This window comes from Orycteropus afer, unplaced genomic scaffold, assembly GCF_000298275.1.
Source record: "Orycteropus afer afer isolate SDZICR_OR568_19922 unplaced genomic scaffold, OryAfe1.0 scaffold00185, whole genome shotgun sequence".
NCBI classification, from domain to species: domain Eukaryota; kingdom Metazoa; phylum Chordata; class Mammalia; order Tubulidentata; family Orycteropodidae; genus Orycteropus; species Orycteropus afer.
In genome coordinates this window covers 1,809,611-1,827,717 of record NW_006921772.1, presented here as the reverse complement: position 1 = coordinate 1,827,717, position 18,107 = coordinate 1,809,611, and the positions used below count along the sequence as shown (strand labels likewise).

Genomic DNA, 18,107 nt, shown 5'->3' with positions numbered 1-18,107 from the left:
AATCAAAACAACAATGAAATATACCATTTCACCCCAGCACTGATGGCAAGGTTCAATGAGACAGAAAATACCAAATGCTGGTGGGGATGTGGAGAGATTGGGACTCTCATACACTGCTTGTGTGACTGTGAAGTGACACAACCACTGTGGAAAGCAGTATGGCAATTCCTTAGAAAGTTGCAATTGGAGATACCATTAGACCCAGCAATCCCATTACTAGATATATATCCTAGAGAGGTGAGAGCCAGGATAGGAACAGATACATGATGCTCATGTTCATCACAGCACTATTTACAATAGCAAAAAGATGGAAACAACCTACATGCCCATCAGCGGAAGAGTGGATGACCAAAGTATGGTACATACACATACTGGAAAGCTATGCAGCACTAAAGAATAATGTAGAGTCTGAAAAACACCGCATAATATGGATGAACTTGGAGGACATTAGGCTAAGTGAAATAAGTCGATCACAGAAGGACAAATATTGTATTAGTTCGTTGTTGTGAAGGGTCAAGGAAAGGTTTATACATGGTAGGAAACCTTTGTTGGTTGCCAGGGGTCGGAGAGGAGGGGAGGGAACACTACAAAAAAGAAAATGCATTGACTCATGTCACTTTAGTTTTGTGTATTTCACCATACATAAATCATATTTCAATAAAATAAATAAAATTTATTTTAAAATAAATATATAAAAAATAAAAATGGTTGAGCCAAAATGGAATTGAACAGCTTTTGCAAACATGTAACAGTGGCATGACTTCCTTATTTTCTTAACTGCTGATGTAGGCTGACAAGAAATAGAAATAAGTTTTAAGAAAGAAACAAAACAAAACAAAAAAAACCTCACTGCTATTTTTTAAGTCCAAACAGGTAGGTAAAAATTCTTCAAATTGAGAATTTGAGTAATAAAAATAAAGTTTAACAACAGCAGTCTAAAAATTCTGACTTTAACATTAAATGAACTGTTAGGAAAGTTTTTAATTACATTAAAAAATTAAAAAAACTGAATAAAGATTAAATAATGCTAACTCAAAATTTTAGCAAATTAGCTAAAATCCAATTCTGAGAGACTTGCTTTGGGACAACTGAATGTGGTATCAGGCCCTATGACGAAGATTGTTACTTATCCTTAGTATCCTGTCTCCCCTTCTGAGTTTTGGCAGGTTGCATGGCTACCCAGCTGTTGTTGTTGTTGTTGTTATTATGTGCCGTGGAGTTGGCCCCGACTCATAGATTTCTGAGGCAGTATTACTACAGAAGTAGGATTGCCCAACCTTCCTTCCGAGGAGTGGCTGGTGGGTTTGAACTGCCAGCCTTCTGGTTAGCAGTCAAGTGCCTTAGGCACTATGCTACCAGAGCTCCCTAGATATGATATTTCCTACCAACTTAAAGTTGGTAGGAACAATGCCCTATTCCCAGGTAATGCCTTTAAAAAGGAAATTGCCTGGTCTCTATACTTTCTTTCCCCCTTCTGTAAGCCAGACTATAGATGTGTTGATTTTGATCACATGGGCAAGAATTCATCCTAGGAAATGCCAGACTGACAAGATATAAGGAATGTAGGTCTTGAATGACTAGCTGGAAGAAATATGCCTACCTCTGAAATGCCATGAGTCAAAGGAATTTCCCTCTTATTTGACCCACTGTATTTTTTCAATGTTTTTGGTACAGAAGTTTAAAGAAATATTCTAATACCAACTGTTATTGTAGGAAATTCACTTGCATTGCTTGTTGTTGTTCTTAGGTGGCATCGAGTCAGACTTAACTAATACCGAGCTCACGTACAACAGAATGAAGTACCACCTGGTCCCACACCAGCCTCACAATCCCTGGGATACCCAAGCCCATAGTTGAAGCCACTGTGCCAATTCATCTTCTTAAGGGCCTTCCCCTTTTTCGTTGACCCTCTACTTTACCAACCATGATATCCTTCTCCAGGGAATGGTCCCTTCTGACAACATGACCAAAGTAGGTGTGACAAAGTCTGGCCATTCTCACTTCCAAGGAGCGTTTTGGCTGCAGTTCTTCCAGGACAGATTTGTGCATTCTTTTGGCAGTCCATGGTATGTTCAGTATTCTTTGCCACGTTACAACTCAAAAGCATCGACTCTTTTTCAGTCTTCCTTATTCACCATCCAGCTCTCATAGTCACATGAGGTGATGGAAAATACCAGGGCTTGGACTAGACACACCTTAGTCTTCAAAGAGACATCTTTGCTCTTCAGCACTTTAAAGAGGTCTTTTGCAGCAGATTTGCCCAGTGCAATAAGTTATCTGATGTCTGGACTGCTGCATGCTTTGGTGTTGATTGTAGAACCAAGTAATATGAAGTCTTTCAACTTCAATCTTTTTTTCCATTTATCATGATGCTCCTTATTGGTCCAGTTGTGAGGATTTTTGTTTTCTTTATGCTGAGATGTAATCCATACTGCAGACTGTAGTCTTCAATTTTCATCATTAAGTACTTCAAGTCATCCTCATTTCCAGCAAGCAAAGCTGTGTCGTCTGCATATCTCAAGTTGTTAATGAGACTTCCTCCAATCCTGATGCTACGTTCTTCTTCATATAGTCCAGCTTCTCGGATTATTTGCTCAGCATACAGATTGAATAAGTAAGGTGAAAGAATACAATCCTAACACACTCCCTTCTTGATTTTAAACCATGCAGTATCCCCTTGTTCTATCTGAATTACAGCTTCCTGGCCTATGTACAGGCTCCTCATCAGCACAATTAAGGGTTCTGGAATTCCCATTCTTCTCAATGTTACCCATAATTTGTTACAATCCACACAATCAAATGCTTTTGCAGTCAATGCAACATAAGTAAACATCTTTCTGGCATTCTTTGCTTTCAGCTAAGATCCATCTTACATCAGCAGTGATATCTATCCCTCATTTCACATCCTCTTCTGAATCCAGCGTGTATTTCTGGAAGTACTCTGTTAATATCTGCTGCAACTGTTTTTGAATTATCTTCATTAACATTTTACCTGCATGTGATATTAATGATATTATTTGATAATTTCCACATTCTGTGGGATCACCTTTCTTTGGAATGGGTACAAAAATGGATCTCTTCCAGTCAGTTGGCCAAGTAGCTGTCTTCCAAATCTCCTGGCATAGACAAGTGAGTGCCTCCAGTGTGGCATTCATCTGTTGAAACATCTCAATGGGTATGCTGTCAATTTCTGGAGCCTTGTTTTTTGCCAATTCCTTTAGTGCAGCCTCACCTTCTTCCTTAAATACCCTTGGTTCTTGATCATATGCCACCTCCTGAAATGGATGAACATCAATCAATTCTTTTGGTACAGTGCCTCTGCGTATTCCTTCCATCTTCTTTTGATGTTTCCTGCATCATTCAATATTTTGCCTATAGAATCTTTCAATATTGCAACTTGAGGCTTGAATTTTTTCTTCAGTGTTTTCAGCTTGAAAAATGTCAAGTGTGTTCCTCCCTTCTCGTTTTCTAACTCCAAGTCTTTGCATATTTTATAATAATAATTGACTTTGTCTTCTCGAGCTGCTCTTTGAAATCTTCTCTTCAGCTCTTTTATCTTTTCACTTCTTCCATTTGTTTTAGCTACTCTCTGTTCAATGGCAAGGTTCAAAGTCTCTTCTGACATCCATTTGGGTCTTTTCTTCCTTTCCTGTCTTTTTAATGACCTTTTGCTTTCTTCATGGACGATGTTCTTGATGTCATCTCACAATTCTTCTGGTTTTCAGTCACTGGTGTTCAATGCAGCAAATCTATTCTTTAGATGGTCTCTAAATTCAGGAATGACATAATCAAGATCATGTTTTGGCTCTTGTGGACTTGTTTTCATTGTCTTCAGCTTCAACTTCAACTTGCATATGAACAACTAAAGGTCTGTTCCACAGTCAGCTCCTGGCCTTGTTTTGGCTGAAGCTATCGAGCTTCTTCATTGCCTCTTTCGACAGATGTAATACATCTGATTGCCCTGTACTCCACCTAGCAAAGTCCATGTGGACAGCCACCATTTATGTTGTTGAAAGAGGTATTTGCAATGAATAAGTCGTTCGTCTTGCAAAATTCTATCATGTGATCTTCAGCATTATTTCTATCTCCAAAGCCATGTTTTTGAACTACTGGTTATTCTTCTTTGCTTCCAACTTTTGCATTCCAATCACCAGTGATAATCAACACATCTTGTTTGCATGTCTGGTCAATTTCAGACTGCAAAGTTAGTAAAAATCTTCAGTTTCCTCTTCTTTGGCTTTGGTGGCTAATGGGTAAATCTGAAAAACAGTAGTATCAACTGGCCTTCCTTATAGGCACATGGATATTATCCTATCACTGACAGCACTGTACTTCAGGACAGATCTTGGAACATCCTTTGTGATGATGAATGCCACGTCATTCCTCTTCAATTTGTCATTCTGGCATAGTGGATTATATGGTTGTCTGATTCAGAAAGGCCAAAACTAGTCCATTTCAGCTCACTAATGCCTAAGATATTAGTCTATTCCATTTCATTTTTGATAACTTCCAATTTTCCCAGATTCATACTTTGTACATTCCATGTTCTGATTATTAATGGATGTTTGCAGTTGTTTCTTCTCATTTAGAGTCGTGCCACATCAGCAAATGGAGGTCCCAAAAGCTTTACTCCATCTACATCATTAAGGTTGACTCTAGTCTGAGGAAGCAGCTCTTTCCCAGTTCTATTTTGTGTGCCATCTAGTCTGAAGGGCTCATCTTCTGGCACTATATCAGACAATGAAGCACTGGGCTTTTTATAAAGTTTTCCAGTACTATATAAGACAGTGTTTCACTGCTATTCATAGGTTTTCACTGGCCAGTTCTTTGAGAAGTTGATGGCCCCTTCCTTCTTCCAAGTCTGTCTCAGTCTGGAAATTCCGCCATGCGTGAGCCACATACTGGTGGCACCCACATATCAGTGGCATAGCCTCTAGCCTCACAGTACACACAAACCACCATAGTATGACAAAGTGACAGATGAGTGGTGGCTGTATTCCTTATCTTTACCAAACAGCAAATCACAAAGGCATACTTTTGCCATACCAAAAAAAGTATAGGACAAGATTTATCAGGCATGACTTTGGATTAAAATAGCAGAGTGAACACTGGTCTTGATTTTAACTTCTTCCTCCAAAATTGTATCATAGAATGGGATTTTTCTGAGGCATAAAACCATAAAAATATGGAGAATAGGAAGGTATGTAATAGCACTGATACACTGAAAGCTAGAAAGTAGAGTGACGAACAGTAAAGGATATAGTAGGTCGAATAAAAGGCTAAATCTTAAATGACCATAAGAGAAAGCTGTGAAGCTAAACAGATTTTACAGCTAAAATCACCAAACTATCTAGGTGTTGGTGGCAAGAGGTACTTCTGAAAGTGGCAGAAGGGTGTGTTAAAGCAGCTAACACAAGGACTAATTGAAAGCTTGCACAAGAAACAACAGGATATATCTGTATCACTATTATGATGGGCAACTGTCCCTCTCAAACCCTGCTATTGTTGGGTGCGAGCTATCAAGGTATTCAACTCACAGTGTCCCTATATGACAGAATAAAACTATCCTATGGGTTTTCATGGCTGTAACCTTTATAGGAACAGATTGGCCAGTCTTTCCCCTGCAGAGCCACTGGGTGGCTGAGTGCTTAACTGTTGTGCCTACTGGGCTCTTTCCCAAACCCTGTTCATACTCAAACCCACTTCCTTTGAGTCAATTCTGACTCACACTGACCCTATAGGAACTGCCCCATAAGGTTTCGAAGACTGTAAATCTTTATAGAAGCTGACTGCCTCATTTTTTTTTTCCCAAGGAACAACTGTAAGTTTGATCTGCAGATCTCTTGGTTAGCAGCTGAACACTTTAACCACTACACTACCATAGCTCCTTCTGAATTCTGTTAGTCTAGGGCTTACTCACTAGAGAGAGTCTCTACTCTGGAAGAGATAAGAGCTGAGGGGAAAAAGCAAGCTACTTTAAATCAGTGAATCAGTGGAACATTTATACACTGGACAGTGAGGCTTCTAGGCTTCTCCTTCATTTGGCTTTCAGAACTCTGGAAACCCAAGTTTCCCAACAAGAAGAAAAGACGATTCTTTTCTAGGAGACCTAATCAGACAAAAAAGAAGGCCTTTCGTGAAACTTAAACTTCTCAAAGAACCAGCATAGCCAGAGTAATCTGGCAAAGGGCTTCAAGTGATAAGCTCCACCTACCAATGCAGAGCTTCCATCACCAAGGATCACAGACATTTGAGCCAAGGCTAAATGACAAAAATCCCAAATTAGAGGAACAGGAAAGAGTGGGGAAGAAATGTAAAGGAAATAGAAACTAAGCAAGGTGAAGAAAACAAAATCTTTGGCAAGTTTGTAAAGGCTGAAATCAGGATAAATAGAAAAACAAGAAAAAATAAATAATGATTAGCTTCTGGGAGAACAAAAAACTTATACAGGAAAGAACAGCCATCCTAATTTACTACATGACTGTGAATCATGTTTAAAAAGTCATAAAATTATAAATGCCAAATATTGATCTAATCAGAATTATGACATAAAAATAAACTTGTTGTCGTCATGTGCCATCGAGTCGGACCTGACTCTAAAAATAAACTAGGAGGAGGTAAAACGGAAGAGTATATGTGTGTGGCAAGGGCAGGTGGATGAGATGTCAACTGATAATGTCTAAAATTAAAGTAAAAGAATAAAGCAAGACAAGCATTTTGTATGGCAATATGAACTTAATACTAAAAAATCAGGAGTTAAAAGTGGTTGTCTATGCAGTGGGAGAAACAGGGATTAAAAGGGTAGAGCAACTACTTATATTCATGACAAATCTTGTAGATTACATTTTCCTCTTTAAATTAAATGTAAAACTGTGATAAAAATCAGAAAGCCACACTGGGATAAAATATTGTTAAAAATATTCCCAATACTATAATAAGACCCAGACACACGTATTTATATTCTGTAGTTGCTGTTGTTAGGTGCTATTGAGTTGGCTCTGACTCACAGTAACCCTATATACAACAGAACAAAATGCTGCCTAGTCCTGTGCCATCCTTACAATCCCCTGCTATGCTTGAGCCCATCGTTGAAGCCACTGTGTCAATCCATCTTGTTGAGGGTCTTCCCTTTTTTTTGCTGACCCTCTACTTTACCAAGAATGATATTTATATTTTAATCATGCAAATTAATATTGATTTTGCTTATACCATCCTCAAGTTCTATAATACAACTTTGTATATAAAGGACTGATATTTCTTTTCTGTCATACTTGGCATCAACTATCAAAACTATGGTGAAATTTATGCTTTTCTTATAGGGCTCTTGCTCTTTTTTCCTTTCCCTATTTCTCTCTATGCCAAGGCAGAGATCTGTGGCCTCTGGGAACTTTTCACTGTAGGAAAAACGGAAGAGGGAGGGTTCCACAAGAGTACCAAAAAAAAGAAAAATACACAAAGACTTTTCTCAGTAGAAGAAGTTGGCAGAGCAATTCTCTTCTGGAAATCACTTTCAGAGTTCTTTTAAAGAAAATTATTTTCCTTTAAGGAGATCTGGTAGCACAGTGGTTAAGGCATTCAGACACTAACCAAAAAGGTCAGTTGTTTGAAACTACCAGCCATTCTACAGGAGAATGATAAGGCAGTCTGCTTCTGTAAAAGATTTATAGCCTTGGAAACCCTATGGAATAGTTCTATGCTATCCTAAAAAGGTTGCTATCAGTCGGAATGAACTTGATAGAAGTATTTTCTCTTTGGTTTGCTGACACACAGGGATCAAGTATGTTTGTTTATAATATAGAAACCAATGAGAGGTAATTACTCTCAATTACAGAAAGTCACTTGTTCACCAAACAAACAACAACAACAACAAAATACCAAACCCACTGCCATCGAGTAGATTTTGACTCAGAGACTATAGCACAGAGTAGAACTGTCCCAAAGGGTTTCCAAGACTGCACATCTTTATAGAAACAGACTGATAAACTCTTCTGCTGAATTGTTGCTGATGTCAAACTGCTGACCTTTCATTTAGCACCCGAGCACTTTAACCACTTTGCCACCAGGGCTCCTTCACCTATTAACAGCCAGATTTAATTTCACCAGTTTAACAATGACAGCCTCACAATCTGTTTTTTAACATTAAAAGTCTACTTTTAACTAACTATAAATTATAATTTCTAATAACTAAATAATTTTTCTGGGTTTATAGAAGCATAAAGTAAGAATACTTTAGTAATTAAATTTCATCATTTGTTAAAAGTCTATTAGGCTAAAAGTCTATTAGGTTTTAAATTAGTAGATGGGAAAATAAACTCCTATAGAGATGAAATACACATAAGGTCATGTATAGAGATAAAAAGGTAATGAATGTTAATTCAAAACTAATTTAAGCTACCATCCTAGGCACAATAATTGCTCTGTACTTGCCTACAACAAGAGAGGAAAAAAGAGTGAGGAATGGGGGAAGAAATAGAATATGTGGCTATTTGCCTCCATGAGTAACTGTCTCCTTTGCCGTGGGACCAGAAGACCTAGGCAGTGCCTGGCTACCATTACTCAACATTTTGATGAATGTTTCTGTAGAGAAATCCTGATCAAAAAGGGGATAATACAAAACAGAGTTTAAAATCCTCATGGACCTCAGATTTTCTGGAGCCATGGAGACTGGATGAACTAATGAAACTGTGCCCTGAGAAAATTTTTAAACCTTAAACCAAAAATATCCCCTTAAAATCAAACAATAATTTAGCTTAACTAGAAAACAATTTCTGCCTTGAGCATTATGCTCTTTTAAGAACTATTTATATGGAATCAAATTAATAACAGCAACTCAAAATTAGACAGGAACCTCAGGGGGAAGTGAGTTTATATTAATAGGGGAGGAAATACTTGAGAAGGAGGAAGAGAATGGGTGCACCAGTGGCGTAGTGCCTAATGCTTTTGACTGCTAACCAAACCTTCCTTAGAAGGAAGACTGGGCAATCTACTTCCATAGAGATACTATCTCGGCAACCCAAGGAAGGTTGCTCTGAGTTGAAATTGACTCGTTGGCAGTGAGTTTGGTTTTATTTTTTAGAGGGAAGTGGTATAGGGAGGAAAAACTCGAGAAGGAAGGGGAGAAGGGGTGCACAACTTGAATATAATCAATGTCACTAAAGTGTACATGTAGATATTGTTGAATTGGTGTATCTTTTGCTGTGTATCTTCTCAACAACAAAAGAAAATAATTTAAGGCACTGATTTTTCATCACTAGAACTTGTTCCTCGTTTGTCACTGATAAGAAAGAAGCAAGTAACATGAAAATATTTAGATCTTAACAAAATTATAAAATAAAGTATGTCAAAACACCTTTATGAATTTCATAACTAGTAGTTATACAAGCATACTTTTGTGTTTGCAGATTTCTTTCTTTCTTTTTTTTTTTCCCCCCAACAAATTCAAGGTTTCTGACAACCCTGCATTGAGCAATTGTATCAGCAACACTTTTCCAACAGTGTGTGCTGACTTCGTGGCTCTCTGCCACATTGTGGTAATTCTCACAATATTTCAAACCTCTTTAAAATGCTTTTGTACACTAACTATTAAAAGAGAGCGTAACTATAACTTTTTCATGTACTGGGAAACCATAAAAATCTGTGTGATTTGCTTTACTGTGATATTCACTTTATTGCAGTGCTCTGGAACTGAACCTGGATTATCTCTGAGGTGTATCTGTATAGTGGTTACATGATTTCAATAGCCAAAGAGGGAAAAAACTGATCACTTTATTGTTAGCCACCATTTTGAAGTCTTCAAATGTGAGCATTCCAATACCTTCCTAATACTTTTCAAAGACAATTTTTCTCTTGGTAAAATTTTGAAAATCAAGGAACCTCAGCCTTCTTTTTCAATAATTAAACTGGCAAAGTTCTACTATACAAAAAATAATATTCTATGCTTTTAGATAACTTTTTAAGAAATAACAACACATGAAAATGCTGAACAATGAGCAAAGAATTGGTTGCCAGCCAGGAAAAATGTCTCCATAATACCTTACTGCTTACCTAAAGTTTTTCACATGGTCTTCCACTCCAGAAAGACGAATCGAATGCTGCAAAGCACTCAGATAGGTCAGAGCTTGTGTAGAGGATCCCCAGTTCACATCTGTGGGAAGAGTGCACATGTAGTACAGTAACAACATTATCTACCCATCAATAATCAATTTGATACAAACAGAAAGTCATATAATGCTTTCATATTTAAAAAGTCAATTATTAAATTAAACTATTGTACTCTGAAATTTTGGTAGTTAAAGTCCATGGCATTAAAATAAGTGCTATGCTAATTTTACTATACTTGCATTTAAAGAAAAAGTGTAATTTAGAAAAGACTGAGATATGGTTGCAGACATGCTGTGTATATGCAACTTATTAAGAGTTTCAGTCAAAAAAAAGAGAACATTGCTTTTCATTGTTTATAAATATATCCAAAGGTCTAAGGGGGTAAAGGCATAGTACAATTAGCAAATCTAACTGTTTATACTACTTACAGTAATTAACTGTTTAGGGTATTTGAACAAGCAGATTTTATTTCTTATTAAACATTTTGGATAACAAATGATTTTAGACATTTGTTATTCTGGAGACTTAATAGGCATATTATTGAAATAATTGGTTCTAATATGGTTGAAACAATAACAGCTTTGTTGTGCATTCCATTTCTAGAGCCACTACTCTAATCCAAAACACCTCATCTCTCATGGATTACAAAATGTCCCCTCACTGTTTAAAACTACTATTTTGCAAACATTGTTATAATCTCTTCCTAATCTATTTCATTAGGTCAAATCTTTTCTAGCCTTTCTCGTTGGATCTTTCTTCAAATTTTCACCCAAATCACAATTAAAAATAATAAAAAAAAAAAGACTCTATGATGGTTCTACCAAAAATTCATGGATACAATCAGTTCTAGTGACTGGTATACCATCCAACCTGCAGCCTATACGACTACAAGACCAGAAGAACTAGATGGTGCCTGGCTACCAATGTCAACCACTTAGAAGGGGATCTATGTAGGAGATCCTGGATAGACAGGGAGAACAATGTGGACAAAACTCAAAATCATTTGGAGAAAAAAAAATAAGGTTGGGGGGGGGACCAGGTTTGCTGGTCTGACAGAGCCTGGTGGAACCACTGAGATTATGGCCCCTAGCTGCCCGTCAGGTCTGGAATTGAACCCACACCTGTGGCTTTCACCCAAGCAAAAGACAGGCATATGAGTTGAACATTTACCTAAGGTAGATACACTCCTTGGAGAGAACAATCATGGGAGAAAGAAGGGCTACACAGGGAGACAGCTCAGGGGGCAGGAAGGCATGGAAGGATGGACATAGGGAAGAGGTAATTATCGGGAGGAAGTGGAAAGGGAGTTGTTGCATTGTGGTAAATTGTGGTCAATGTCATGACACAAAGTGTATGTGAACTGCTGTGTGGAAAGTGAATTCGTTCTGTAAATTTTCACCCAAATCGCAATTAAAAAGAAAAAAAAAAAGACTATATGATGGTTTTAATACTGAATACCGGACCAATTCTAATATACCCTAGTATCATCCTCTTCCCTGGAGATACCTAGCTTTTGTCAATATAGCACATGCTAGATAATCTGTTTTATACTTAAAACATGTTTGTTTAATATTCCCAGGTACACAGTAAGCCACTGGGTAGATAATATGTCTTGTAGTATTTTGTGAATTCCATAATTCCTACTAAAAAGTAACAAAAAAAGGTAACTAAGTAGGTAACATATATGCTTGTTGGGCTAATAACCTATAGCACTACTACATATCTGAACCCTTTCAAACAATAATTTTAAAATATACCGAGTGCAGCAGAATATTAATTGTATGAATTTAATATTGTTCTATATTTAAAACTGAATGTATGGGTAAAAATACAATTACATAGGAATAAAGTATCTCAAAGCAACTCCTTCATTAAAGCCACATGCATTTGGAAAAAAAGTCGGCTTTATACAAAATATAAATGTATCTTTAACTATACAAAAGATGATACTTAAGGATTGAAATAAAGAAGTTCTATAAATTGTCTAGCTTGAAATACTAAGTAGTAAAAGCAACTGACCTGGTTTTTTGTAGGTGACATAAATATACAGCCCAAGGACTATAACATATGTAAGCAATGCTGCCCACCAGTTGATGACGAACATTACTATGCAACAAAGGATTGCTCCAAGAAGTGATATCCACATGTTGTAGTATTTGAATGCAGGGCGCCATCCTAACAACAAAAACAATTGATTTAAAAAGAAAAATCACTGAAATGACTCATCTGTTTATGTAATGGTACATTTACATGTACAAAATAACTTCTTCTGTGGCCGCCACACTGAGAGTGCTTTAAAGCATTAAGTGTATGTACCAGCAATGTCAATGACTATTCCTGACCACAACTGGATTTTAAGATTTTTGATGGACACAAAGAGGGCATATTTATCTGCTTCCACATTATTCTATCTTAGTGGTTCTGTTTTCATTAAACCCCTTACAAAAAAATATAAATCAACCAAGCACACTGAATATTAAACACTAGAGAAAGTCTGATAAAGAAGGAAGTTTTCAAATTGAGTTTTCAGTAGTGTGGCTTTATTTTTTGGTTTTAACACGAGATATATATATATCATATGCTAATGTATATACAAAATGGTTCAAACAAAGCATTCACAGGAAGAGTTAAAAATTCACCCACTAGAAAAACTAAGAATTGACTACAGAAACACACACTTTATCATTTGGGGAAATATTATAAGCACACAGTAAAAAATTTCAAACAACATGTTTTTAAATTTTCTTAAGAGAAAATAACTACTCATATATGTTTGATCATAATTTAATTTTTTTTAAAGGAATTCTTATATGTAGTTCCACAGATAAAAATATTTTTAAAACAGTTTCAGTAAAGTTGTATTTTTAAAGTAATAATTGAAGCTAAAATATTTGTGCCCCCAATACTCATACTTCATATTTCCTATTCTATTTTTTCACTGTGCTTTTGCTCATTTATTATCTTTCCTGATTTCCAACTGCTGACGTACTTAATTTAAAAATTCATACACACACACACACACAGATACACTTTTCAGTTAATAAAGACTCCTTACATTAGAACTCATTGTGTTAAAACACTTCTGGAAAAGGTTAAACAAAACCAAACTCATTGCCATCAAGTTGATTCTGACTCACAGCAACCCTATGGGACAGAAGAGAACTGCCTTATGCATTCCAAAGCTGTGTTTTTCCAGAAACAGACTGCCACATTCTTCTCCTGTGGAGCAGTTGGTCAGTTTAAACCTCCAATCTTTCAGTTCACAGCCAAGTGCTTAACCACTGCACCATCCAGAATTCCTTTTGGAAACATTAACTACAGGCATTCCCTGGATTACAAATGAGTTCTGTTCCCAAATCTGTCTTTATGTCGAATTTGTACTAATTCAGAGCAGTCAGAGGTATGGTTTTTACCTAATGTCTGCCAGTCAAATGTTTTTCTTAGTATATAGTATACCTTTCCATGCATAAAATATTCAAGAAACACTTTTAGGTACACTGAAATGTGTTTAAAATAACAATAATATTTTGATGTGCACTGCAAAATAGTGCCTATTTGTTATTATGAAACATTATGTATACCTTGAATTTTTAATATAACAGGCTTTACAGGGATGATTTGTAACTATGGCTTATATATAAATCTGATGGTTGTAATATGGGGACTGTCTATATAGCATAATAATGTTCTTAGAATTCAATAAAATGTAAATCAGCTAAATAAACAGAGGGGAATAAAAGCTCAGAAAAACCAATAGTAAAAGATTTTTTCACAATGTTAGTCAGAACTAGGTATTAATGCTATTTGAAGAAACAGAGTACAATCAGTGAAGTTCATAAGAGATCTTTAAAGATTTATATAAATTAAATAATTTAATTGAACTGTATAAAGACAGACTAAGCATTAACAAGCTAATTCTATAATAACATCTTTTAACAATTATTGTGTTTTTTCCTCTGAAATCAAAAACATTCTGCCATTTATGAAACATTAAAAAAAAAAAAAAAATCACCTGGAGATTTTGCAAGAGATGCATGGAATACTGAAAAATTGATCAATGCATATGATGCTAGGAAGAAGTTAGAGATAATCGGAGCAATAACATTCAGTTCGGCTGTAAAAGAAACATGAGATCAACTTCATGACATATTAGGCATATTTACACTTTTAAAATTAATAAGTATTTCAAACTTCATAATAATCATCTCTATACTCACCATCCAGATTTAATAAATATTTACATTTTGTCATATATGCTTCATATACTTTGCTTTCCAGAAATCCATTCTTAAACACATTTGAAACCTCCTCTATAACCAACTAATCTGGTACTGGTTTATTCTTTCCAATTATAACACACATATATAATCCATAAATATTATTTGATATTGTTGTTGTTGTTTCAGTTAAAAGCTACATGAATAATATATTACTATATTATTCTGTAATTTGATTTTGAGATTCACTCCTATCAACACATGAAAAGCAAGATAGTTTTTAACTGCTGAATACTATTCCTCAGTTTATTCTTCTTTGGATAGATATTTACATTGTTTTCAAATTTTTCACTATTAAAATTAAAAACATTATGAACAATTTTGTAGATACTCTTTGGGCATATATGGAGAGTTGCTCTAAGTATACACTTAAAAGCAGAACTGCTAGACCATGGGGAACTACTAAATACTGCCAAATTGTTCTTCAAAAGGAGATACACCAAATACATACCTACCAGAATTACAAGAAAGTTTGTTTCTATGCAAGCCCACACATTTGGTGGTATGATCAGACTTCTAATGTATACTACTCTGAGGGGTTACATGAAATTCGTTAAAACTTTAATGTCATTCATCTTTAGCAGTTGATGGTTCATTCCTTAAGATCAAAGTACAAGTGAAAAACAACAACAAAAAAGAAAACCCAGTTCAGGGAAGCTCCACCTTCATGGAGAATACTGAATTGAGATCCTTTTCTTTATGCAATTTACACATTTCTTTTAGGGAAAGAATTTAGCAGTTCCCTCTAGTCCTAATGGGGACTTAGTGATTGTAATAATTTTAGCAAACATATTGGTAAGAAAGAAGCTAACTGTATTCTAGGCAAAGTAATATTTTGTTTATAATACTAAAATTCTATCAAAATCTACATTGGTATACCATTTCTATGACTAACCAATTAGGATGAATCCAAGTGCAATTAAAAATGTTAAGATGTAACCACGAAGAGGCTCATTATTCTTCCCATAACCTTTAGCAAACATCTGGAAAGCTGGGTAGATGTTGTCCTTACATAGAGCCTAAGAAAGACATGTAAGGATTAAAATAAATTATATCTAAATTAGACATACAAATTTGCTTAATTATAATACATCAATCAGAAATGGAATCCAAGTATCTGATTACTCTTCTCCCTGTCTCATGTTGCTTCACCTACAAAAACTGCTTCTTAAAGTTCGCAAACTATGACATAGATGTAAAACACAAGTACAAATTCTATACACAAAGCAAATAAAAATCCTAACTGCAAATTTCACGTTTCTTAAAACATCACAGTACTTTTTAAAAATATCTATTTTATACTTTCACTACATTCACTAGCTTCCACTACATTAAGAACAAGGATGAAAAATCAATCACCATTTCATTTGTTTGATTTAGTAATTAAAGGTATTTCCTATTTGTTATCAGTTGTTTGTTTAAAGCTCATTAAAGGGAGATATTATCTATTTTATTCAACATTGTTACTTTAGTAGTTAACAGATTTTGTGGCACATACTGAGCATTCAAGTGTTTGTAAAAGAAAGCATTTAGGGTGACATCATGCTAACAAGGACAAGATACTATGGGCCTGGATTGTACTGCAAACCTTACTATAAGCACATCTTGCAAATTTATTCCGATAGTATGTCAAAATGGCAAAAATCTATCACTAATTTTAGAAAGACAACTCAAAGAATATACCTCAGTGGGTCAGTGCACAAATGTTTCTATAAATACAGGCAGTCTCTGAGTTAAAACCAAGATCCATTCCTAAGTGTGACTTTAAGTCAAATCTGTAGATAAATTGGTACAGGTGAATAGAGTTCTCATTTAGCCTTACTTGAGAGCAATACATGGCTCTAAAATGTTTCAATGATTGAAAGCTTCACGTCTAGCAAGTGAAGGTGATTGTGATGAAGAATTGGTTTCAAATAAGCGTTGGTTGTAATGTTTTCAAGGTGAGGGCAAATTTATATAACTAAATTTTCTCAGAACATGTACGAGTATTCTGTAAGCTGGACACGTGTAACCTGGGGACTGCACATATATGTATTTACATACACACATAAAATTAAATCTATCAGTCTTTCAGAGGAACAGATTAAAAATTTAGAAATAGATCCATCCACCTATGGACAGATGATCTTTGACAAAGGGCTGAAACCCACTGAATAGGGCAGAGACACTTTAACAAATGGTGCTAGCACCTGACTACCAATGCAATCCACTTGGAAAGGGATCAAAACTGAAGATCCTGGACAGAGTGGGAGGAAAAATGTGAAACAAAACTCAAAAACAGAAAAATGACCAGAATTACTGGTCGGATAGAGTTTGGTGGAATCCTGAAGACTATGGCCCCAGGTTACTCTTTGGGCCTAGAATTGGACTCACTCCCATGGATTGGCTCCTCAGCACAACAGCAGAAAGACCTATATTCAGAACACCTACTCCAGGGCGATGCACTCACCTATTCTAAGGAGATATAGCCCTTACAGCAATCAGCTGTGAGGTACCAGTAGGACAGCATTCACACAGAGGGAAAGCTGGACAGACAGGAGTACATAGTTAAGATGGGCACAGGGAGGGGGAAGTCACAGGGACAGGATGGGAAGAGAGTTTCTTATGGCTGGGGATGGTAATTGGGGTGTGAAATCAAATGCACACAGACTGTTGAATGTACAACAAATTTGCTCTGTAAATTTGCACCCAAAGCATAATTAAAAAAAAAAAAAAAAAAAAGCAACAAATGGTGCTGGCAAAAATGGATATTCATTTGTAGAAAAATGAAAACAAGACCTATACCTCACATCACATACAGAAACTAACTCAAGATGGATCAAACAATCAAATGTAAAACTTAAAACTATAAAATTCATCAAAAGAAAAAATAGGGGCCCTAAAATATGACATAGGAGCTCTGGTACCATAGTGCCTAAGGCACTTGACTGCTAACCAGAAGGCTGGCAGTTCAAATCCACCAGCCACTCCTCCGAAGGAAGGCTGGGCAATCTACTTCCGCAGTAATACCGCCTCGGAAACCCAAGGAGTCAGGTCTGACTCAACGGCACATAACAACAACAATATGTGACATGACTATCAAGCATAACTAAAAATGTGCAAACAGCAAAAGATAAACTAGATTATTGGGACCTTTTAAAATTAAAGTGTTATGCACATCAAAAACTTTTCCAAAAGAGTAAAATCAGAATAGATTGGGGGAAAATATTCCACAACAACATATTCAAAAAGGGTTTTACTTCTAAAATTTATAGAAAATTCCAACATCTCAACATTGAAAAGACAAACAATCTAATTGAAAAATGGGCAGAGGACATGAACAGACACTTCACCAAAGAGGATATCCAGGCGGCCAACAAACACATGAAGAAATACAATCATTAGCCATTGTTGTTGTTGTTATGTGCCATTGAGTTGGCTCCAACTCATAGTGACCTGACCCCTCCTTGAGTTTCCGAGGCAGTATCACTACAGAAGTAGATTGCCCAACCTTCCTTCCGAGGAGCGGCTAGTGGGTTTGAACCGCTGGCCTTCTGGTTAGCAGTCAAGTGCCTTAGGCACTATGCTACCATAGCTCCCATTGTTGCTGTTGTTGTTATGTGCTGTGGAGTCGGACCCGACTCATGGCATCCCTTCCTTGGGTTTCTGAGGCAGTATCACTACGGAAGTAAATTGCCCCATCTTCCTTCCAAGGAGTGGCTGGTGGGTTTGAACCGCCAGCCTTCTGGT

General features: G+C 36.2%; 1 protein-coding gene across 1 annotated transcript in view; it reads right to left on the bottom strand.

The window, feature by feature from the left end:
* The window catches only part of SLC12A2 (solute carrier family 12 member 2), a 193,953-nt gene that overhangs the window by 58,302 nt on the left and 117,544 nt on the right, over positions 1 to 18,107 (bottom strand). The window contains exons 12-15 of the mRNA XM_007947455.2: positions 15,274 to 15,397; positions 14,114 to 14,215; positions 12,121 to 12,276; positions 10,045 to 10,144 (exon numbers count right to left, since the gene is read on the bottom strand). Of these exons, the coding sequence (XP_007945646.1) occupies positions 10,045 to 10,144; positions 12,121 to 12,276; positions 14,114 to 14,215; positions 15,274 to 15,397 (482 nt within the window). The remainder of the gene's footprint in view (positions 1 to 10,044; positions 10,145 to 12,120; positions 12,277 to 14,113; positions 14,216 to 15,273; positions 15,398 to 18,107) is intronic.